Source organism: Hyperolius riggenbachi, chromosome 2, assembly GCF_040937935.1.
Source record: "Hyperolius riggenbachi isolate aHypRig1 chromosome 2, aHypRig1.pri, whole genome shotgun sequence".
NCBI lineage: Eukaryota > Metazoa > Chordata > Amphibia > Anura > Hyperoliidae > Hyperolius > Hyperolius riggenbachi.
In genome coordinates, this window is record NC_090647.1 from 119324254 (window position 1) to 119350178 (window position 25925).

Below are 25925 nucleotides of genomic sequence, written 5' to 3' on the forward strand. Positions count from 1 at the left end.
CAGGGACGCCATGGGGGGGGGGGGGGGGGGGGGGCAACTAACACTAGAGTGAGGGGTCCCCCAGGGCCCCCCCAACGTGCTGGGGTTAAAGGATACCTTAGTGGAAAATAAGATGAAAAACGGGGCAGGCATGTTTAGTGGCTATCCTCATGCCCACCACTCTCCCTGTTCTTCTACGTCCCCCTCCGTTAGTCAGTAGCAACCCCCCAAACTTACTTCCGGGTCAGGTTGGTTGCAGCTTACTGCGCAGGCTCTGCCCAGCGAAGCGTATCCTTGTACACGTTCACGCGACCTGGAAGGAGCACTCTGCACAGGCACACTACGTAGTTGTGACATCACAGAGCGCTCCCTCCCGGCCGTATTAGGAGTGCTAGTTAGGTGGACCATTGGAACATAGTCAAAATATTTTGCATACTGAAAAATAGCAAACTGACATTAACACTATGTTTTTTATCTGCTCTTTTTGTGTCCAAAACTTCTGGGCTATAGGGCATTTCCACCATTTATATATTATGTTGCCAATATCAGATCAACCTCTAAAGTCTCGTACACACGCTTGACTAAAGTCAGCTGAGACGGCCAATAACGACTGCCTCAGTGCATAACCAAGCGTGTGTGCTGCAGCCCCCAACCCCCAACCTGCGAGAATTAACTCACCTGATGGGCAGCTGAGACGGCCGATAACGACTGCTTCAGTGCATAATCAAGCGTGTGTGCTGCAGCCTCCAACCCCTAACCTGCGAGGATCAACTCACCTGATGGGCAGCTAGCTTCTTAGACAATTCCACTCCCGCACCAGTTGCTTAACGTAATCATAAGCTACACAGCTGACACGCATCTGAACTGGCCAGTCCAGCGATGTCCCCCAAGGGGTCATGCTCTAGGGTCATTTTTGCTAAGGAATTTTGCTAAGACACACAAAGTTTGAAACACTTCATTTATGTATAGGGATATACTTTGGAGTTTGGAAGATGTCTGTTAAATATTGGCAAAGGTAAATTTATGATCTGTTATTTCAACTGCAAGTCTTCCACAGTATGAAATCCCTGTGTGTCTTCTGCCATCCAAATCCCACAGGCTCTATACCTGGTAGGGTTTTCAAAGAAATTTCTAAGGGCGGAATTTGGTGTGCAGACCTTGTATTTCATTGCGCAGTTTCAATAATTTGTATGCTACCACTCCAATTTTGTTCTACACTTGTTTTATGTATGAAAGACTTGTTTCCACAGAGTAATACTAAGAAAACTAGTGTTCAAAATAGCCTATCAAATTGGACCACTGGGAAAGAATCATCAGCAACATTCTGGCTTAGCAGTTCTGACAGTCTTGCTGCTATGTAGTAAAGGTTGGGGAGGTTGAAGCTGCGAGTTCTATTGAGAAATGTAATTCCAAGTTAAGAATTTGCCTTGATTGGCAATGCCAGTGTAAAACCCTCAACCTAGCAGTCCCTGTGCTTTATGGGATGTTAACCAGGAGGGTCTCCGATTTTGACAAATTAATTTTTAATCCAGCGAGCGTCAAAGATTTTTTTTTACAAAACTTTAAATAAATTTGAAAGAGAAAAAGATTAGCTGATTCAAAATAAGAAAATATCATCCATGTGTAAGCTGCTCTTAAATTTCATGGCATTCCTTGGGTATGGCCTTGTATCAATTCTATTTACTTTTTTGGATGTCATAAATTTGTGTCAACAGAGTTGGATCTAATGATATTTTGTGTTGAAGATCTTTCATTTTTTGTAGTAGCCATTTTAATTAGCTCTACTCAGATTACTGTGCTATGAGCTTTGGGCAAGCTAAAGTCCTGTCATGCTTAGAATGTTTAGACATTTTGCTATTGAGAGCCTCAATATTTTTGTGAATCTCTACTGAAATTGGACTGAAGTTTCTAAGTGGCTCTACCATGGGCATTCTATATAGCTAATTTCCAATGACTGCAATGAGATGTGAAACCTAATAGAGTAGTAGCAGTAGAGTATTGTACCATGTTAGCCAAAGGATAGAGTCAAAAGTCCCATGTGAAACCTAACCCACACCACATCTATAGAATAGAATATGTTCTGGATTAGGTTTCACGTGGAGTTGTTCTTACCTCCAGGCATATACTTCACTGAGGGCTTTTTTATACTACATGCAATTTGCTGTGTTTTGCAATCCATTCTGATAGCATGCAAATCCCAAAAAGCAAATGCATGAGCAAAATAATGAAAATCACAGGAGCCCTTCTATACAGCTTTTAACGTAGCTGTAGGGATAGCATTGGTTCCTGGGTGGTTGAGTTGCATGTAAGCATTTGCAAGTGAGTGTGCAAAGGGTTAACTGATTTTGCCTTTTATACTAGTGCGATCTGACTGCGATGTGATTTTACCAGATCGCAAGCATCCTGAATTTATTTTGTGTTTCTCCTTGTGTTCCTAGCATTCAGAGAACATCGCAAAACCAGAAAGATCACATTCCGATTTTCAGTATAAATAGTCCAAGAGCTTGATTCACAAAGCGATGCTAAACTACTTAGCACGTCTAAAGTCTTTAGTTTGGACTGCGAGTGGGTCTAGGGCAGGGCTGCCCAATAGGTCGATCGCGATCTACCGGTAGATCGCGACCGCCTACTTGGTAGATCGCGGCCTCTTGGCCGCGTCTCATTAAATTTTGCGGCCAGCAGCATGTTTAGCTGCCGGCCAATAAGAATGCAGGGGAGAAGACGCGGCGAGCAGAGAGGGAGGAGAGAGGTGGCGCGGCCGCTACGTCATGGCTGGGGGCGGCGCCGGGCAGCCTGCAACGTGCGTGCTTGTAACATGCCCGGCGCCGCCCCCAGCCATGACGTAGCGGCTGCGCCACCTCTCTCCTCCCTCTCTCCTCGCCGCGTCTTGCCATCTTCTCCCCGACGACATTCTTATTGGCCAGCGGACTGCCTGCCGGAGGTCCCAGGAGTCCAGAGGACCCTGGCCAACGCTGCAGGTACATAGACCTGGCTAAGCTACACTGGGGGCTCCTATACTTGGCTAAGCTACACTGGGGCACCAATACCTGGCTAAGCTACACTGAGGGCCCCTATACTTGGCTAAGCTCCACTGGGGGCACCAATACCTGGCTAACCTACACTGGGGGCACCAATACCTGGCTACGCTACACTGAGGGTACCAATACCTGACTAAGCTATACTGGGGACACCTATACCTGGCTAAGCTACACTGAGGGCACCAATACCTGGCTAAGCTACACTGAGGGCACCAATACCTGGCTAAGCTACACTGGGGGGCCCAAATGCCAGGCTAACCTACACTGGGGGCCCATATGCCTGGCTAACCTACACTGGGGGCCCATATGCCTGGCTAACCTACACTGGGGCCCATATGCCTGGCTAACCTACACTGGGGGCCCATATGCCTGGCTAACCTACACTGGGGGCCCATATGCCTGGCTAACCTATACTGAGGGCCTATATACCTGGCTAACCTACACTGAGGGCCCATATACCTGGTTAACCTACACTGAGGGCCCATATACCTGGCTAACCTATACTGAGGGCCCATATACCTGGCTAACCTACACTGAGGGCACGTAACCTATGCTGCAGGCACATACATCTGGCTAACCTACGTCGGGGGGGGGGGGGGCGTGCTTAGCATTTGGGACGTTGGTAGATCTCCTGGCCTCTGCAAATTTTAAAGTAGCTCGCGAGCCGAAAAAGTGTGGGCACCCCTGGTCTAGGGTCTCAATTTCCCTACATTAAACTTTTTTGCCTTGAACTAAGTGCGATGCAGCCTGCTTTTGAGCAACATCCTTAGTGTTCAATTTAGGTCATAGCAACTAGGACTTTTGCAAACATCCTTCAGCAGGATCAATTTGTCCCCACCAGCATAATTATTCAATTGAAGCGTGCTTTTGGTCTAGAGGACTGCAGCCTCTTTATTAAAGGGATACTGTAGGGGGGTCGGGGGAAAATGAGCTGAACTTACCCGGGGCTTCTAATGGTCCCCCGCAGACATCCTGTGTTGGTGCAGCCACTCCCCAATGCTCCGGCCCCACCTCCGGTTCACTTCTGGAATTTCTGACTTTAAAGTCAGAAAACCACTGCGCCTGCGTTGCCGTGTCCTCGCTCCCGCTGATGTCACCCAGGAGCGTACTGCGCAGGCACAGACCATACTGGGCCTGCGCTGTGCGCTCTTGATGACATCAGCGGCTTCGAGGACACGGCAACGCAGGCGCAGTGGTTTTCTGACTTTAAAGTCAGAAATTCCAGAAGTGATCTGGAGGCGGGGCTGGAGCATCGGGGAGTGGCTGTGCGGGCACAGGATGTCTGCGGGGGACCATTAGAAGCCCCGGGTAAGTTCAGCTCATTTTCCCCCGACCCCCCTACAGTATCCCTTTAAGTCTCCTGGGATCTTTAAAGTCCATTTTTTATCATTGGCACTGACACTTTGTCAGTTACGGGGTTTAACATATTTTTGATATCACTGTCTTTTTTATATGTATTTGTGTGTTTTTTTCTAAAAAAAAAAAAATATATATAAAGGATATTTTTGCATGCACCCAAGAGTCAGTTTACTTTTTTATACTTCATTCATACTGTATTTTCACACCTCATTTATAAAATGCCTATAAAAATACCGGCAAGCAAGAAAATGCTCACAATAATTTTGGCAGTACTTTTTCGCCAATTTTTTGTACTTTTTCAATTGCAGATTGCTAAAAGTTATTTAAACTAGAACATGAATAATGATCACCTAGAATAAAACGTAGGAGAAAAAGTGAATTAAATAAGGGCATTGGGTCCATATACAATTCATATACAATTCACTGTTTCTCCTAAGTTATATTTTCACACCTCTTGGCCCATATGCAATTACCTTTTCCTCCTGAGTTTTCTCCTTGAAGATAATTTTTCTACTTCTTTTTTTTAATGACTTTTTAGCACTTTACAATTAAAAAAGTACCAGAAAGTAGGTGAAAAAGTACTGTCAAAATTATGTTGAGCATTTTGTTGCTTCCTGATGGTTTAAAAGGCATTTTATTCATAAGGTGTGAAAATATCCCCTAGGAGAAAACTCAGGAGGAATAGTTAACTGCATATGGGCCCTTGTCATAAAATGCCTTTAAACCACCAGCAAGCAAGAAAATACTCAAAATAGTTTTGATAGTACTTTTTTCACCAACGTTTACGTACTTTTTCAATTGTAGTACTTTTAAGTGCTTGAACACTATTTTAAAGAGAATAAGAAAATCATCTCCTTGGAACTCAAAAGAAAATGTTAATTGAATATGGACCATGGGCCATATGCAATTCAATTTTTCACCTGAGTTTTCTCCTAGGTGATTTTTCAGAACTTGTCAATAAAATGCCCTTTAAGCCATCGGCAAGCAAACAAATGCTCAAAATAATTTTGACAGTACTTTTTCACCTACTTTTTGGTATTTTTTCCACTGCAAATTTCTAAAAAGTTAATCTAAATTGAAGATGAAAAATTATCTATCAGGAGTACACTCGGAAGAAAAAGTGAATCGCATATGGGCTCCAACCCAAGTTGTTATTTTTACACCTTGTCAATAAAATGCTGTTTAAAGAGACTCTGTAACATGAAAAAGATCCCCTGGGGGGTACTCACCTCGGGTGGGGGAAGCCTCCGGATCCTAATGAGGCTTCTCACGCCGTCCTCTGTCCCACGGGGGTCTCGCTGCAGCCCTCTGAACAGCCGGCGACAGGCCCGACTGTAATTTCAATATTTACCTTTGCTGGCTCCAGCGGTGGCGCTGTGGCTGCTTTCCTCTCTGAACTACACGGAAATACCCGATCTCAGTCGGGTCCGGTCTACTGCGCAGGCGCCGGAAACTTGCACCTGCGCAGTAGAGCAGACCCGACGGCGATCGGGTATTTCCGTGTAGTTCGGAGCCGACAGCCGTCAGAGCGCCTGCGCAGGAGCCAGGAAGGTAAATATTACGTCACGGCTGCACGGAGGGCTGCAGCGAGACCCCCGTGGGACAGAGGACGGCGTGGGAAGCCTCATTAGGATCCGGAGGCTTCCCCCACCCGAGGTGAGTACCCCCCAGGGGATTTTTTGAGGTTACAGATCCTCTTTAAGGAATAAGGAAGCAAGAAAATACTCAGAATAATTTTGGTAGTACTTTTGCACCTACTTTTAATATTTTTTTTAATTGCAAAGTGCTGAAAAGTTGTTTTAAACAGAAGAGTAAAAAATGTCTCCTAGGAGAAAACGTAGGAGAAAAAGTTAATTGAATATGGGCCCATGGCCTATGGCCCATATGCAATTCACTTTTTCTCCTGAGTTTTCTCCTAGGTGATACTTTCACACCTTGTCATAAAATGCCTTTTATACCACCAGCAAGCAAGAAAATACTCAAAATAATTTTGATATTCCTTTTCACCAACTTTTAGGTACTTTTTCAATTGTAAAATGCCTAAAAGTTATTATGAAAATAATATGAAAATTATCTCCTAGTAGAAAACTCGGGAGAAAATGTTAATTGCATACGGGCCCATGTGTTTAACAATACTGGAAAATTGTGTAAGGCTTACATTTTTTTCTTAACTTTTTAGGCTAACATCAAAATGAGTACACATAAAAAATACATTAATAATTTTGTTGTAAAATTTGCTCAGTATATGCTTTGCACAGTATAAACATATATTTACGGTTTGCTGTTTTAACTTCAACTGCTATCTGCCTGCGCTCATTGGTCAATTACTGAGCAGCATCTTGATGTAGATTGACCAATGAGCGAGCAGCAAATGCAAGAGGATGAAAAGCTGAAACGGGACATAGTGGTTTTACTTACCTGATTGCGCAGTATGGAGGAGGGGTGTACACTTTAAGACTGGCTGAGTAGAATTACCAGAGAACTATATGTGTCCCACATACATCAAAATGCATCTTAAAGGGAATGTGATTGGAGAGGGATATGCAGGCAGATCTACAGTGTTTACTGGTATTTACTTTTAAACAATGCACGTTGACTGGCTGTGCACTGATCCTGTGTCTCTGATACCCTTAGCCATAGACCCTGAACAAGTATGTAGATCAGGTGCTCTGACTGAAGTCTGACTAGATTATGCTTGTTTCAAGTGTGTGATTCAGACATTACTGCATCCAAAAAGATCAGTGGGCTCTGCAATTAGAATTGTTTAAATGGAAATAGATATGTGGCACCTTCCATATCACTCTTACCTCAGGTTCCCTTTAACACTACATACACCTCCATTTTAGAGTGAACACACTTATAAATATTTGTACATATAAGATTTTTTTTTGTAGTGTACTGGCAATAATATCCCTAGAAATCCAGTTTACTGTCTTTGTGATGGAGCATAGAACAAGGGAGGTATGTCTTAGAAAAACAGTGACTACTTAGACTACAGAGAGGTAATGGGTGCGTGTGACAGTGCCAGCTCATTCAGACCAGAATAGCAAATGGAAAAGATACGGTATGTTCCTAGGCCCAACCCACTAACAAGCTTCACCCATCGCCTGTAGTCTCTTTCAAAGTGACTCAGTAGAATTATTTTTTTCATTTCAGTCTCATGATTTTTTTTCTTGGTTTTTTTTCTTGGTTTTGGTCCTGCCTTTGTTTTTTAACTGACTCTTGAACATGTATTTTTCTCTTCTAGAAATTAGTTGTAGAGAACATGGACGTGCTGGTACAAATCAGATCCAACTTCAGCAATCCAGGGATGATGCAATCACTGCTGGCCAAACTCAGCTGTAAGTCACTTCAATATTTGCATAGTCCCGCAGGACACTTAACTATTAAACTATTAAGCATATGGATGCTTCTAGCAGGTAGAGATCTGGCACAAAAGATGTTCTGTTGCTTCACAATTTTACTGTCGCTATGTGTGTAATGGCTGTGATTTTATTCTGGACTTAAAGCAGTACTTCAGGAGGGTAGGGGGAAAAAGAGTTGAACTTACCGCGGGCTTCTAATGGTCCCCCGCAGACATCCTGTGCCCGCGCAGCCACTCACCGATGCTTCAGTCCCCGCCTCTGGTTCACTTCTGGAATTTGTGACTTTAAAGCCAGAAAACCACTGCGCCTGCACCGCCGTGTCCTCGCTCCCACTGACATCACCAGTAGTGTACTGCAAAGGCGCAGACTGTACTGGGCCTGCGCAATACACTCCTGGCAACATCAGCGGAAGCGAGGACACGGCCGCGCAGGCGCAGTGGTTTTCTGGCTTTAAAGTCACAAATTCTGGAAACGAACCGGAGGAGGGTACTGGAGCATCGATGAGTGGCTGTGTGGGCACAAGACGTCTGCGGGAGACCATTAGAAGCCCCAGGTAAGTTCAACTCTTTTCCCCCACCCCCCTACAGTACTCCTTTAAGTTGTTCCTGACTCAGAGCAGAAGATAAAGACAGTGGCCAAACTACAGCCCTTGCAACCCCTATGATCACAAGGGGACTGGGGGGCTACGGGGGCCCACTTCTCCTACCTCTTCTGCAGAGTAAGCACAGTACAGCAGTGTAATATTGACCTTCTTCAGCACTGTGTTGGGTCTACTCCTCTTCCAGGCATGCTCTATTCTTGCATACTGATGACTTCCAATGCATGTAACGTAATTGGGAGCCAGATATTCAGTATATAGCATGCTGCTATGGGGAAGAAGAGGAGATGCAACGTAGAGCTGGGATATGCACACATGTACCATATCCAGTAGGTGGTACCTAGCAGAACAGCAAGACAACAAAATGCAGTACTGTGACAAATTCGGAGGGATAGCCCTGGCAGTAATAGGCCTAAAGGAACAGAGAGATAAAGCACAAGGTGAAGGGAGTCATCGAGGACTGATTCACACAGCCTTCTGCCGGCATCTTTTTTGCCAGTGATAAATGCTTTTCTGCAACTGAGCAGAAAAGCGTTTGGCATCGGTTCCCTTCCTTCTGCCATAGCGTCACGTTTTGAGCGCCATGGGAGGCATGGAACTGCAGAACGCCATTATTGTGGAACACTATACGCAATGCCCCAGGTATTTTGTTTGACCCATTGCCGGCAAACGGCGGTAAACACATTGAGATGAACACTCCCATTTATTTTAATGTCGGCATCAGCCAATCCTGGCAGTACACAACGTCCCCAAGCTTTAGCAGTTGCCCATGCGAACTGGCCCTAAGTGGTGGTGCGCTAAGTAGTTAGTATGAAGTAGAATGAGTCTTAACTGTATAGGTGACTGGATAACATGCCTTAGGTCAGATTGTATGCTTGCCTGAATAGGTGAGTTTTAAGTTTACTTTTGAAGGTCTTGAGGGATGGCATGTGCCGACTGCCAAGCGGAACAACGAAGGGAGATCAAAAGGAGAAGCTCACAGGAAGTCCTCAATGCAGATGTGGTAGGAGTTGATTACAGTGCATGCTAATTTCAAGAGGGGATATTAGGGTGGTATCTCAAGAATGGTTCAGCAAGGTATGAAGAAGTTATGTTAACAAGAGCTATTATTGTTACTCCAACCTTTTTGCATTACAGTTAGGGTACATTTCTAAACTTATTATGTCACTGTTGTGATATTATGAAGTTGACTGAATTTACTGACTTTATTTCTACCTGTTCTATCCTCAGCTCCAGAGAGCTTATTAAAAAGGATGACCATTATTGGAGTAATCCTGTCTTTCCGTTCAATGGCCCTGGAAGGCCTTAGAGAGGTGAGCCAATTGAAAATACAGATGCTATTTAGTGATGTGGCTGTTTGTATTCCTAACATTTATTTAAAGTATGGCGTACGTAAAGAATGTTTTTAAGTCCAGGATCGACAACCCATCAATTGTGGCCATGTGATCCTTGCATCACTGGGACAACCCTCAACCCTCCATTCATCTGCAGAGTGGCTCAGGCACATGATACAATCTTGATTGTATATTTTTACCAGGATGTAAGCCAGACGAAGGCTGCAAGGCCGAAAGCTTGCTTATTCTTATTCATTTTTAGTTAGCCAATAAATGGTATCATCCTGATTTAAAACTTCTTGCTTTTACTGATGGCTAACACGGTACAGTACCCTACTGCTTTACCACCTTTGTATAATATGAGGGACTACCTAAAAAATCAATTTAAAGTACATTCACACAGTTTACACTTCTACTACATAGATTTGGTTAGACTGTACAACCAAGATTGTATCATTGATGGGCACCTTTAACAGGGCAATTTTTAATGAACAATCTTATTCTCGATAAAATCATCCAGATTGAAAGAAAATAGTGCATTTAATCTACAGCATTAAATAATCCAACTTTTAATCGTATTTACATCAATTACAATTGTATCTATGAATAATTCACCCTGCCGGTCAACAATTTCTTAAAGGGAATGTCCAGGGAGAGAAAAAAAAATGACATTTACTTACTTGGGGCTTCCTCCAGCCCCTTGCAGCCGACATGTCCCTCGCAGCAGCTCCAGTCCCAGCCGCCGGCCGGGGGTCCCTGCCGGTGCAGAGGTTGACCTCGAGAGGTCGTCCTCTACTGCGTCTGCGCGAGTGCCGCTGTCAATCACTCGCACATGGTATGGAGTGTACTGCGCAGGCGATCATTTAAGATTTTAATGAATGTGATGCATAATGTGATCATTCAAGATTGATGGGCCAAAAAGCTTTTCTTACTTCATGCAATATGATCTGAATAATCTGATTGAAAATTGGATTGTTCACTAAAAACAGTTTGTTTATTTAACGAGCACCTTAAAGTGGAACTAAACTCAGAGCTTCCAATTTGCTCTAAAAGATTAGCAACAGCATGATAACCTTTATGGAAAAACATTTATTACAATTTATGGAAATCCTAAACAAAACCTAAAGTTTTAACTTGGAATACTTTCCAGGGAGACAGAAGGGGTTAAGAGTCTGGTTTTACGCTGCAGAGTGGCGGCAGCGATGCGGGGGCCGCACTGCACCACAGCGCCAAAAACAGACCTTTTGGGGATTACCGCGTTAGACATGTAATCAATGTGGGGAAACTTTCAATGTATTGCATGATTGCATGAGTCATGTTTATTTATCTTGTGTGTCTTTTTACAGGTTTTCACCAGCCACTGCCCTTATTTGATGGGTCCCATTGAAATCTTAAAGGATATTGTTACTCCAGATCTTGACATCCAGGTATGTTAACACCTTTCCTCTGCATTATCCGTATGTATGCAGAATATGCTGTTTATTTCCTTATTTGGCTACCTAAGCTTGAAAAAACATTCTGGTCAATCAAAGATTCACCTACCATAGAATATTTCACCTAATAACATCCACAAATATAAAAATCCCAAAAAAAAGGAAACTTATCGCAACTAGATTATATACAAAATACCCTACCACCGGTAACATCTCCCTTTGGTACGAAGAACTAATCTCCCATAGAATTAACCCTCTCCAAAAATATATAAACAGTTGGGCCCATGATTTAGATACGCGTATTACATTATATGATATCCTCACAGCTAATAGTCTTACAAGACGATAGTCAAAATGTAACACCCCATGGGAGCAATTTCAAAAACTTCTCTCCAAATGGTATTTATCTCCCAGACGACTAGCATCATTCTCTAAACAAACGTCCTCAATATGCTGGAATTGCCAATCGGAAGTAGGTACACTTAAAGGGACTCCGAGAAGTGCCTGTGGGTATGCCTTTAAGCATACCCACAACTAATTAATTATATCCTCACACCTACCGGCATGATGTTTGTAATTATATCCCCCTGGGTTCCTTGTATTTCATTGCATTGCACTGAATGGAGCTTCCGACACTGGGGAAAGTGTCGTCCTGCATAATACAATGCTGAATAAGGAATCCAAGATGGCGGCCACAATTTCGATCGTGAAAATAATGAAAACTAAAAGGCGTAGGGTGGGGGTTTATATATCATTGGAAAAGGAGAAAGAGAGCTTTAAAATGGTATGCATCTTTCCATAGTTACTGCACTGCTCGGAGTCCCTTTAAACAAATGGTATGGGATTGTTATAGGGTTAAAATCTTTTGAGACAAAGTAGAACACCTCATCCAGACCAAAATGCATATAACTATCACACTAACCCCACAACTAGCCCTTTGATCTATAGGACTAAACAATATTGACTTAACAAAACAGCCGGTGATATGCCACATACTAATAGCAGCGATACATCTTATCTTATCTTCATGGAAATCTAATGAGGAAATTTCTATTGCTTATCTAAAAGCCCTTGTCCAACAAAACATAAGACTTGAACAACATTTAAGAGTAGGCTCTCTCCACAAAAAATTAAATTTCGAATTACCTAACCATTGGTGTCAATAATCTGACGTAGAGTCAACCACTTCATATCACCTCGCTATATTTCCTCTACCGCATTCCTCTCTATTAGATTTTTTATAATTCAGTTCTATATTAGTATCTGTTCGGCCACTAATTATTGTATTTGAGATATAATGCTTTAGTGGTAGCTGATACCCCTGCAGCTAATCCTTTTTTTTTCTTATAGTAAATTGAGTATATCTGACTCCCATACCAGTTTTAGACGCTTCCCAAACCTAGGAATAGACTATTACTAGTATGATATTTTTAAAATACCAAACTCATCTATATCTAAATAAGATCCTTAGGCCAGTACAATGTCCATTTAAATTACACGCACCTACACAACCAATTCGACTTCTGTTTATCTTCCGCCAGGAGCCGGATTAATTTAATAAATTATCTTCTGTTCCACCCAGTGAGGTCATGAAAAGTGAACAGAGGATAATACAAATTAATGACACAATACAATAACCGCTTATATTCCCTATTGTATCTCAAAAACCTCCCCCTGACAACCTTCCCTAAGCGATTAAATAGTGCACATTCCCCCCTAAGGATCAAGGGACCATCCAACCTAAAATGGACATTACTTGTCTCTTTTTTCAATATTTTAGAGTTTGGTAAAGTTTATATTGACCGTTATAGGGCCAGGAGTAATTTACTTAATGTGTTGGGCCAATAAGTTCCTCCTATGTTATACTGTGTTTATACCTCCTTCTGTACTTCTCCTTGACAGTTTAATGTTACAAATGTATACTGCTAATTTCCAATTTAGTGTTGTATAGCAATATTTTATACTTTCAATAAAAATAAGATTAAAGTAAATCAAAAACAGAAGTTGGAGGAGCACTCATCCATAGGAAGGAGCTATTGTGTGCCCAAGCCTTGGATTCCTGTATCCTCAGAATCCTCAGTAGTCAAATGTAGAAATGAGGCTGGCACCACCAGAAGTAGAAAAATGAAAAATTAGCTCTTTATTGGTCAGTCATTAAAATGACAGCATGGTCAAAAAAAAGCCAAAGCCTTATTTTTGACCATGCTGTCATTTTAATGACTGACCAATAAAGAGCTAATTTTTCATTTTTCTACTTCTGGTGGTGCCAGCCTCATTTCTACATTTGACTACAATTAAAGTAAAAAAAAAAAACATTCTGGCCCATTTCTGGTCTCTATAAACAGTGAAGGATGTGCTTAACATCCGGACAGTGGGGGAATGGTGAGAGCGAGCAGATTTTATCCTGGTGGACTAAAAACACTTCAGGGCTGCAGTCACTTAGGCCACACCTCATGGGCGACCAGGATCATTAGGGAGTCTTGCTCCTTGCCGTTTTATGTACTGGCTTGAGCCGGAATACAATCCCTGGTCAAAGGCTCAAATCCCAAAGGCCTTACCAGTGCGCTATCCAGCTGACCCAACCAATCCAAAGGGTCCATACTTACTCCTTCCAAAGCCAAAAAGATGAAGGACAAGTAAGTTAACAGCCTCTGACCCTGTCCACAGGCTCAGTGCTGAATGGTGCTGAAGTGTGGTGTTCAGGTGAATTTGGAAGGATGTTCTGAATTCAAACACCAACACTACCTACAATTTAGGATTCACTAAAGGAAATCTGGCGGCACGTTCATTCAAGATGACATATTTCCTACAGGTTTTAAAAGTAATGCCTAGCCCTTGCAGAAATCTCAGATTTTCTTTCACTCATACCCACATAGGGGGTCCTCAGTTCCTGTTCATAACAAGCAATGATAATGAAGAAAAAAAGACTGTATGTTTGTGTTATTTCTCTTTCTGATGGGACCTGCTTTGTCTGATATCTTCATCACCATATTCCTGCAGCAGTAAAAATCAATGGATCATACTAAAGAGTACGTAGTTTAGGCAGGAAGTTTTGAATCAGGATGATACCATTTATTGTCTAACTTTAAAAGGTTCAAGTGCTATGCAAATTTAGAACTTCTGCCTTAACTGGTGGCAACATAGTTCAATGCCCTAAGGCTACTGCTATACGCAAAGAATATTTAAGACCTCTTTCAGGTGGGAGGCTGAACTGAGAGCTTGGTAGGCAGTTCAGAGTCCCATTTACCTCTACGATTACCAGTCGGGTGCAGTCAAAATGCAGACAAAGGCATCGTTTGTAACATCTTGCGTGTCAGTGCTTGAAAATTGATGGTGTTACTATGTGGCAAAGAACCATGACAAGTTGGGACTGAGTACAGCTGTGGCCAGTGGCATAACAATCGGGGGGAAGGAAGGGGGTGCAAGGGATGCAGCCACGGGGGGCCTGTGAGAAGAGAAGAAGCCACAGGGGGCCCGTGGGGGGGGAAGTTTCTTTTCCCTGCGCTGATAGACTGACAAATATGGGTGCAGAGAGAAAAAGATTTCTGCTCTCTTCACAATTGTTCTAATGACTGCATCTGCTCAGCCACTGATAAAGAATCATACAAAGTTTTGCAGACAAAGATTCATAGACAGTCCCTATCCAGTGAGCCGCAGGGGGGCTGTGGGGAGAGACTGACAAAAAAGGGTGCAGAAAAAAGAAGCTTTCTTCTTTCTGGACAATTGTTCTAATGACTGCATCTGCTCAGCCACTGATCATACAGTTTTGTAGACAAAGATTTGTAGACAGTCCCTATTCAGTGTGCAGCAGTTTTCTGCACACCATGTGTGTCTGTATGTGTGAAAACATGCACGTTTTATCACAGCAGCTAATGTAATTGATAGAGAAAATACGTGCTTCACTGCTGTAAGTTTTTATCTTAATAGGGAAAACACATTCAAGTGTGCACTAGCCAATTGAATAACATTGGTTCTCAGTTTACCTCTGCAGAAAGCGAAGGGGGGAGGGGCATCCAAAGTCTTGCAGGGGGCCCAGTGATTTTTACTTGTGCCCCTGGCTGCGGCCGTGCTTAGGTGTAACTCCATTGGGGGGGGGGGGGTAGCACCGCTACTGAGTGCTAACAGGCACCCAGTCAGTGCGCAGACACCTTCAGCTGCTAAGAAGAAAGAGGCCTTAGAGTACCTACAAAATGCAGTGGCAACTATTTTTGCTGTATGACCTACGGAGAGAACATATTCCTTCTTTTCAGATAATATCACTTTTTAGAACACACGGAAGCAAGTCATATAAAGAGGGTGTCAGAGAGGCACCGCATTTTCCCTGCATCGTATAGTCTCTGTTATTTCATATTGTTTGTTTGCATACAAAGAGTGGCTGGAGCTGCATAACCTTGAAGATGAATCCAAGCAGAGAGAAAGGTAGATTGATGTTAAGTACATAAAGAGAGGAGCACATCTGCTCTATGACTGACAGCTTTTCTACAAGCACAGGCATAAGCTGATGCATCGCTCGCTCCTCACCAAAGCTTCCTACAATTACTTAAAGTCAGCTCGCCTAATTGTCAGGACACTTCCATTTCCTTGAAAGTGAACCTGTCACAACCCTGACCTTTAGAAACGGAACATATTATGAAATAATACATAATCAGAGGTTACCAGCTGTGGAAACTGAATGTCAAAATGATTAGAGGCTCCAAGGATATTTGTTAAAGTGATATGCAAATTTTGACTTTTCCTATAAAAGTTGAGCTTGTTTCTTCCCTTGCAAGTCCCAAGTCTCCATGTTGGTGTTTTAAAGGAGAACTGCATAAAGTGTCATTGGATTCAGCACTCATATGAATAATATTTGTAATTTAAACTCTGTTTAAAAAAAAATATTTTGTCCTGTGCAAGTTATCAGGCCAGCTGACCAACTCATCTACTTTAACATTGATAACCAGGGAGATAGATTATTTGCATTACAAGTATAAGGAAAATGATGTTACCTTTAAAGGATGCTTGAGCCGAGCTTAAAAAAAAGTTTGACTCACCTGGGGCTTCCTCCAGCCCCTAGAAGTCTTTGTGTCCCTCAACGAAGCTCTGCTCCCAGCCACTCGTCAGCTGTTATCTCCACAATGGCCAACAATCTGACCGGGTCTTCTTCTTCTGCAGTGAATGGGTTCAACAATGCAATGCACGGCAACACAGATGGTGTGCAATGACGTGCGTTGCAGTCCTAATGTAAATGAGGTTTTAAAGAGAAACTCCGACCAAGAAGGGCCATTTGTTGCGGAACCTTGTTGCATTGTGGGAAATAGCTGTTTACAGCTATTTCCAACTGCCAAAAAAGCATGCAGCAGCTGCATCACCTGCCAACAGTAAAAATGTCACCATGTAATAAATTTCAGAATTTAAATCAGGGATTTAAAATATTTTACAATGGGCAAACACTGACTAAATCATTTATACATAATTATTGTAAAAATGAAGCACTTTTTTATTACATTATTTTCACTGGAGTTCCTCTTTAAAGCATGATATAAGCAGAGGGAAAACAGTATATAAAAAGCAATTGTAAGAGACAGTATATCTAGAGCATACATGTCAAACTCCGGCCTGCCAAATCTGACCCTCGGAGCCCTCAAATTGGGCCCTCAAGGAGTTTCCCCACTTTGCATTATGTTTGGCCGACTGTAGACCACCAGGGAAGCTATACTGGAGGTGAAGCCCTACAACACCAGGGACGCCATATGGGGCAGATGGGCAAAATTAATTGAACACAATGGAACAGTATAGGGAAGGGTAGGGGCCTCTAGACACCAGGGAAATGTATAGGGGAGGGAGGACCACTAGACAGCAGATAAATGTATAGGAGCTGAAGGGGGGCCATTAGCCCCGTGGGAACTTTATAAGGGAGAAAGGTGGCCAGTAGACATTGAGGTTGGCCCGCCACTAGGTCCCAGTGTACCATTTCGGCCCACGTTGTATTTGAGTTTGACACCCCTGATCTAGAGTATATTATGCATGGCTTCTTTGGACCTCACCTCACAGCTACTTTTACTTGAGACACCTGTCTCTGAACCTGCGGATTGTTTCTATCATTTGTTGCACGTATGAACATACCTGGTGAATGGGCACCATTGTATGACTATGCAAATGATGCCGGATGGGGAGAAGCGGACTCTATGCAGGAGCCTCTTCCCTCAGTCTTGATGCAAGTGCTGACAGCTGACGAGATCTGTCTTGTGTGCACAACTCAAACATGGGGGGAGCGGTTAGGTCAACTTTGGGAAAAGTTAAAATGTGTCTGTTAGTTACAGCCCACTGTGATTGTGATGACTGTATATATCTGCAGAAGAAAGTTATGAACGTTCTCTTTGGTTTGTACCTTTTTCCATATTGTAGATCAACAACAAGGACGTAGATACAAATCATGCCGCCCCACCCACAAAACTCTGATGGCTCCCCTTAATGGTCACACCCCTTCCCTTGCCTCCCCTTGTTGACTCTCACAGTCTAGGACCTGTCTTACAACAAGTGTGGACATCAAGATCTTCACACCACTAACATGTGCAGCTACAAAAACACCTGATCTGGAGTATTGGGGGGAGGGAAGGTTAGTAGTTAGGGCTCCCCACACATTTGCAGTAGCAGGGCTGCTCCCTTGTAGTTACAACCTTCATCATCAAGTATTTGTAGAAGCAGTGTCTGATTTTTCTCCAAAGCAACAAGTTAGTTTCTTTCTTTTGTATTCAAAATTAGTTTGCAAAATGACAACTGTACACTTAGGCTTCCAAAAGAGCTCTTTATGCAGATACTGATAAAGACCCCATGACCTTTAGTCATTTTAACAAAAGGAATATGCATTTATTTAATAAGGGGATATCTAAATGTTCTTTCCTTAAAAATAATAATAAAAAAATCCTTTTAAACCTATAATTGTTTTAAACTCGACAGTCATTATTATCTGCACTCTCCTGTTTCACTGATAAGGGTATTATTGTGTTCTTTCAGGTACTGAAAGAAAAATGATAACAGTTTCCTGCTAAATACAGAAAGAATGTTGCAGTGACATTTCCCATCATAATCATAAAATCACTGTAAAGCATTTTCATTTCCATGGCAACCGTAATAGCTTAAGCTCAGTCTGTACCCACCGCTAATACCTTTCTATTGGAAAGCAGGTGGGCTGCGGTACCGTGCAAAATAAATCCTCCTCCTGCTGGCTGTTTTGCATGCTATTTGTCCTCAACCAGTTTACTGCACAGACTTCCAGCCACAGCTGAGATGTGTCTGGTCTCTGGCACGCTCCTCCTGGTGTGAGCAGGGCCGGCGCTTCCACTGAGGCAAAAGGGGCAATTAACTGTTCCAGGGGCCCCTGCACAACCAGAACCCCAGGTAGTGTCCCCCTGAGTGCTCCCTGTGGACCCCGCATGTTCTCTGTAGCTCAGCTGCATTGTAATAACTCACCTGTCTTGGCGGCTGCTCCATCCCGATCATTGTCTTCAGCCACGCTGCCTGTCTCTTTTCTATGCCTGGTGCATGGTAACATATAATGTGCCTAAGTGAGAAGACGCAGGCAGCGTGGCTGAAGATGGAGATTGGGATGGAGCAGCCCCAGGGACAGGTGAGTTATAGTTATTACATTGCAACAGAGCTACAGAACATACTGGGGTGGCTGGCAGCATGGGGGCCCCAGGGACTGACTTTACAGAAGTTGGGGGCCCATGTGTTACTTTTGCCCTGGGTCCCCGTGTTTCTTAAACTGGCCCTAGGTGTAAGGCTTGGTCATAGCTTTTTACCCGGACTTAATGTGATGTAAGCTGCATGCCTGCAGTGCTGGAGACCACTTCACTGGAAGCCAAGCACCAGGAGAAAATATCTTCCTCCTCCAATAGCAGTTTTTAGGGCAGTGTTCATGCAATACCAGCATTTTCTGTATTGATAAATATAAAAGGCAAACTGCATTTAGTTGTTACTGTTGAAGAAAGTAATTTGGTCGCTGGCGTTGTTATGGTAAAATGGATGCTGCAATATTAATTGCAGCAATATTGGTGCCCGGGGGTCATTTAAAGCGGACCTGAACTCTTGCACAAGGATGTGGTATGGTAGAGGTGTCTTGACACCCTGGAGAAAAGACACAGGAAACACAAAAAGGACTGGAGCCCAATAGCGTAATACGTTTTAGTATAAGGTCTATAAGTAGTATAATGAAAACTACTCACAAAGGCGGATTGCAGAGGGGAAAGAAGCAGGTGGAGACCATAAACCCGACTCCACTCTGGGTGGTCCAGCTGGACCCAGTGCTGGTCGTAATGGAGAAAGCTACGCTTACGGATCATTACGCGTAATTTTATGCTATTACGCATTACGAAATTACGATTACGGCATAGACAGTCAATTTCGGTACATGTCTATAATTACGCATAGCACTTACGCAATTACGCGTAAGTATACCGTAATTCAGGTTATTACGCAATAGGTTTACGCGTAAATTCCTACTAGCAATTAATGCGTAAGGTCATGCTGCCAAGAGGAAAAGTTGACGCATGGATCAATGTTAGGTAGCCGCCGACGTTAAGGGTTAATAGCAAAGCCCCCTTAAGTGCTAAGAGCCTCAAATTTGGAGAATATATTAAGGAGATCAGAAGGAATAAGAGGAAAAAATTTTTTTTCAAAAAGACCTTATAGTTTTTGAGAAAATCGATGTTAAAGTTTCAAAGGAAAAATATATACATTTAAAAACCCGCCGACTTTAACGGTTAATAGCAAAGCCTGCTTAAAATTTAGGAACACCAAATTCACAGGGTATATTAAGGGGATCAGTGGGAATAAGAGGAAAAATTTTTTTTTCAAAAAGACCTTATAGTTTTTGAGAAAATCGATTTTTAAGTTTCAAGGGCGAAAATGTCTTTTAAATGCGGAAAATGTCATTTTTTTTTTGCACAGGTAACAATAGTGTTTTATTTTCATAGATTCCCCCAAGTGGGAAGAGTTTTACTTACTTCGTTCTGAGTGTGGGAAATATAAAAAAAAACGACGTGGGGTCCCCCCTCCCAGACCTCTTTAACCCCTTGTCCCCCATGCAGACTGGGATAGCCAGAATGCGGAGCACCGGCCGCGTGGGGCTCCGCACCCTGACTATACCAGCCTGCATGGTCCATGGATTGGGGGGTCTCGGAAGGGGAGGGGCAGCCAAGCTTTCCCCTCCCCCTCCGAGCCCTTGTCCAATCCAAGGACAAGGGGCTCTTCTCCACCTCCGATGGGCGGTGGAGGTGGAGGCCGCGATTTCCTGGGGAGGGGTTCATGGTGGCATCTGGGAGTCCCCTTTAAAAAGGGGTCCCCCAGATGCCCACCCCCCTCCCAGGAGAAATGAGTATAGAGGTACTTGTAGTACCCCTTACCCATTTCCTTTAAGAGTTAAAAGTAAATAAACACACAAACACATAGAAAAAGTATTTTAATTGAACAAAAAACATAACCACGAAAAAAGTCCTTTAATATTCTTAATTAACCATTAATACTTACCTGTCCCTTTAAAAGCCAGTTCCCACGCAATATCCTCGGAAATATACTAATCAGTTACAATGTAACAAAGTTATTACAATGTAACAACTTTGTTACTTTGTAACACCACCGCACCCGACGTCACTCGCCGCTCACCCGCCGGCCGCCGCATACACGCTAGTCCCCGCCGGCTCCCGCCGTCCACTCCGCCCACACCTGTCACTCATATACATGCTGGCACCCATGGGTGCCAGCATGTATATAGGTGACATGTGGGAGAAGCGGGGAGGGCAGCGGAGCCGGCGGGGACTTAGCGTCCCTTCACCCGACAGAGCTCTGAGCTATATTAGCTCAGAGCTCTCGAAAGCATCTTTGTATTTGGGCTCCAAGGAGCCCCATTGGTCCTTAGCAGACCAATGGGGTTCCTTCAAATCAGAAGGAACCCCATTGGTCTGCTAAGGACCAATGGGGCTCCTTGGAGCCCAAATACAAAGATGCTTAGAGAGCTCTGAGCTATAGCTCAGAGCTCTGTCGGGTCCTGCAGCACAGACGCGGTGGCGGCGGCGGCGGTGAGTGACGTCGGGTGCGGCGTAGTTACAATGTAACAAAGTTGTTACATTGTAATAACTTTGTTACATTGTAACTGATTAGTATATTTCTGAGGATATTGCGTGGGAACTGGCTTTTAAAGGGACAGGTAAGTATTAATGGTTAATTAAGAATATTAAAGGACTTTTTTCGTGGTTATGTTTTTTGTTCAATTAAAATACTTTTTCTATGTGTTTGTGTGTTTATTTACTTTTAACTCTTAAAGGAAATGGGTAAGGGGTACTACAAGTACCTCTATACTCATTTCTCCTGGGAGGGGGGTGGGCATCTGGGGGACCCCTTTTTAAAGGGGACTCCCAGATGCCACCATGAACCCCTGCCCAGGAAATCGCGGCCTCCACCTCCACCGCCCATCGGAGGTGGAGAAGAGCCCCTTGTCCTTGGATTGGACAAGGGCTCGGAGGGGGAGGGGAAAGCTTGGCTGCCCCTCCCCTTCCGAGACCCCCCAATCCATGGACCATGCAGGCTGGTATAGTCAGGGTGCGGAGCCCCACGCGGCCGGTGCTCCGCATTCTGGCTATCCCAGTCTGCATGGGGGACAAGGGGTTAAAGAGGTCTGGGAGGGGGGACCCCACGTCGTTTTTTTTTTATATTTCCCACACTCAGAACGAAGTAAGTAAAACTCTTCCCACTTGGGGGAATCTATGAAAATAAAACACTATTGTTACCTGTGCAAAAAAAACTGACATTTTCCGCATTCAAAAGACATTTTCGCCCTTGAAACTTAAAAATCGATTTTCTCAAAAACTATAAGGTCTTTTTGAAAATTTTTTTTTCCTCTTATTCCCACTGATCCCCTTAATATACCCTGTGAATTTGGTGTTCCTAAATTTTAAGCAGGCTTTTCTATTAACCGTTAAAGTCGGCGGGTTTTTAAATGTATATATTTTTCCTTTGAAACTTTAACATCGATTTTCTCAAAAACTATAAGGTCTTTTTCAAAACAATTTTTTTCCTCTTATTCCTTCTGATCTCCTTAATATATTCTCCAAATTTGAGGCTCTTAGCACTTAAGGGGGCTTTGCTATTAACCCTTAAAGTCGGCGGCTTTTTTATATTATACGGGAGCGTAATATTACGCGATTACGGCAGACTGTGTAATTTCAATGGGAGTTTACTGTCTTACGCGTAATTTGTTACGCGTAAAACGTAACCCTACGGTCTACGCGTAATTAATTACGCGTAATACCGTAACCTTACGCGTAACGCTTACGGTGCATTTGTAGTGAATTACGATGCGTAATTACGCTAATGCGTAATTTCGGCCCAGCACTGGCTGGACCTGGTGACGGTCTCTTTCTTAGGAGAATCGACAGTTGTCCCCTGTGGTGGGAACCACGTGCAGTCTGTCTGAACTCCTCCAACAGGATATGTCGGGGGGGGGGGGGGGTATATAAGCACAATATGGGTGAAAGAGGCAACCTGGTGCGTATAAAATTCTTTAAAAACAAGTAAAAACAAAAGAAAGGGAGGTAGCTTACCTCAATTAACAAAATCTTTGTGACAACAAAAGATTTTTATTATTAAGCACAGGCAATGCATTTCACGGGTCTAAGCCCACTTCCTCAGGCCAATAACAGTGCCAAATGTAAAAACCTCATTAGCATAGAGGTTAGATGACCAGCACCTGATGAATAGTAGAGGACGGGGAATAATTAGCAGCGGAAATGGCACTGATTATGGCAGAAATTGTGGCGGTAGGCTAGGCTAGTGTTAGGCATCTGTAGAGGAAAGGTTAGTGTGAGACTAGGGTTAGGTTTGGTGGTAAGTATCATTGGATTTTGCAGTGGGGAGGATGGGGGGATGGTTGGGATTAGGCATCAGTAGAGGATGGACTCTGTGTAAGAATAGGGTTAGAGTTGGCAATAGTTAGCTCTCTGTAACAATTACCAATATTTTTCTGTTGGAATTACCACTGCCCAATAGTAGAATATTTAAATTTTACCAATATTCTACTAGCAGCTATCTCCAGACCCCAAAGATTTGAATGTGTTTATATTTGAAAATGTGTTCTTTAGTGCAACATACTAGGTGTTGCTCTTCCTGACAACCAGACTGATTTTCCCTACAGGTTTTCAGAATTGGACCGGTCGTGATGACCAATTAGCCAATGAATAGTGACTTTCCCATTACTCACTGCTCACTGAATGTTGCCTGATAATAGAATGGGGACATTTGTACCATGAATCAAATGGAATTTACAGTGGTGACAAGTTTAATAGCATGACTGCTGCTCTGCTCATTGATGCTTCCAACAATCTGGTCAGCACAGAAATGTATATTAGAATAGAGAGCATCTCACCTCTTCCAGTCTATTTATCTGCAGCAGAGATTATGGCTTTGTTTTATGGAATGAGCCACCTGCTGCTGCACATAATCAGAGCTTCCAAATGGGCTGCACAAATGTGTTCTCCATAATAAGCTCAGTGCCCGCAGCTAGCAGTAACATTGAGCACGATTGCCATGCGCGTCATCGTCTGAAACGCTTCCTGTTAGCTCATTAACAGTTAGCTCAGATGGCTCAGTTTATGTGGCGATATTGCCGCATTGTGTGAAAGCATATTGAACAGCTTTATAAGGAACCTTTGTCACTTTCGAACTTTAATGTGGATGCAGATGTAAAGTCTTATGGTGTCTGTAGTTTGCCTGTGATAACATATATCCCTCCGAACAGGACACTTTTTAACACCCAAATATTGGGTGCAAAGTGTGTGTGGGGGGTTTCGGCCTGTCTGTGGGTGACATGTGCTTCCTTATGCAGAGTGCGCTGTGGAGCATGATGCAGCACCTGCCCTCGCTCCAGTTTGCATCCTTTAGTGATCTTGGCAGCTTTTCAAACTTGCCACTAGAGCTCTAGGCTCCTGCGGTCACATGACAGTGAGCTGGGGGCTCTAGTGGCCAGTTCAGAACCAGCACAGGACACTAGAGGATGCAAACTGGAGTAAGGATAGGTAGGTATATTCGTTGAAGCATGCTACACAGCGCACTCTGCACACATCAGCATGCTCCAATGTGCTCTCTGCATGGGGGGAGGCGAAGGTGGCACATTGGGGATGTCGGCCAATTGGCTGGTCATAGCTTTTGGCCTATATTTTAGGCCAGACGTGTGTGCATGTGTTTGGTTTATGACCAGGGGACATTATTTGCAGGTATATATATCGAAGCAGGAAAAGAGGAAGCAGGAGCCTTTCAGAAAAAATGATGCCGCCATAGGCACTTAAAATAAAAGCCACATTTAGCGACATTATATAGAAATTTAGGTGCAAGGTGCCGGCCGCTAGCGGGCACCTCAAGGCGCCCAATTTTACCTTTTTTGTGCTCGCTGTACAATCCACAATCTAGTTATCTGCAAGCTATTTTATTTGTCCCCAAGCCTGTCGCAACAAATGGCCCCTCTTGCCACTAATTGGGCGCTTCCAGGTGCCCAATTTTACCTTCATAACCGCATATCACGGGTTAGGCCGCTGGAGAGATACGTAAAGAGCGCACTTCCTCTTGCACAGACTGGCCGCGACTGGAGGAAGTTATGGGAACCGGTACCGGAACTGCAGGTAGCGGAGGACGGCTGTATTGGAGAAATCCGTGCGCATGGGGCTGGAGGAAGCCCCAGGTATGTATAAAACGGTAAGTATTATTCAGGGGTGAGCCTGGGGTGCCTGGCACCTGGGTGCAAGATTTTCTCTGGTGCCTATGGGAGTAGTTAAATTAACCGTGCCCAACCACATAATCACACCCATGTCCTGCCTAATCACACCCATGTCCCCCGTTATGGTAGTGAGTGACAGGGACCCCCGTTTAGGTAGTGAGTGACAGGGACCCCCGTTTAGGCAGTGAGAGACAGGGACCCCCGTTTAGGCAGTGAGAGACAGGGACCCCCATTTAGGTAGTGAGTGACAGGGACCCCAATTTAGGTAGTGAGTGACAGGGACCCCCTTAAGGTAGTGAGTGACAGGGACCCCATTTAGGTAGTGAGTGACAGGGACCCCGTTTAGGTAGTGAGTGAGAGGGACCCCGTTTAGGCAGTGAGTGACAGGGACCTCGTTTAGGTAGTGAGTGACAGGGACCCCCTTTAGGTAGTGAGTGACAGGGATCCCGTTTAGGTAGTGAGTGACAGGGATCCCGTTTAGGTAGTGAGTGACAGGGACCCTGTTTAGGCAGTGAGTGACAGGGACCCCCCCTCTAGCTGCCGCTTCCCCCTCACCTTGCAGCCAGCAGCAGCAGCCCAGCGTCAGACCTCAGGATCAGCGGGCGACCCGACCAGTAAGAGCGGGCGCCAGACGCACCCGCTCTATATGCGGAAGTGATGTCACTTCTGCATATCAGTGCTATGTGCTAGGTCCTAGCGCCTGCACTATTGGTCGCCGCCTGATTGATGTCTGACGTGCTAGAGGGAGCGGGGAGCGGCGGCTAGAGTGGGGGAGCGGCGGCCAGAGGGGGTGAGTGGCGGCCGGGTGCAATGCACCCGAAGCACCCGCCCAGACGCGGCCCTAGTATTATTCATCTCTGGTTTCCTTTAAGGCTGGGAACACACTAGGCAATGTTGGAAATGTAGCGTTTTGCTGCATGTGCGTTTTTAGTGCGTTATGTGCGTTTCATGTGCATTTGCGTTTTTTTCCTGCACACGCTTTTTTTTTGCGCTTTGCGTGCCTTTTAATGCTTTTGCAGTTCGCACACATAAATCACATATACGTTTTGTATGCGTTTTGCATGCTTTTTTTATGCGT

General features: G+C 44.0%; 1 protein-coding gene across 3 annotated transcripts in view; it reads left to right on the plus strand.

Moving 5' to 3' along the window:
* Positions 1-25925, plus strand: part of NCKAP1L (NCK associated protein 1 like) — a 374626-nt gene that overhangs the window by 273344 nt on the left and 75357 nt on the right. For 2 of the 3 annotated variants that reach the window (XM_068267280.1, XM_068267278.1), the window contains exons 24-26: positions 7624-7717; positions 9570-9652; positions 11020-11100. In XM_068267280.1, the coding sequence (XP_068123381.1) occupies positions 7624-7717; positions 9570-9652; positions 11020-11100 (258 nt within the window). Of the gene's footprint in view, positions 1-7623; positions 7718-9569; positions 9653-11019; positions 11101-14304; positions 14490-25925 lie in introns of those variants that run through there. The other variant, XM_068267281.1, reaches the window with a different exon arrangement.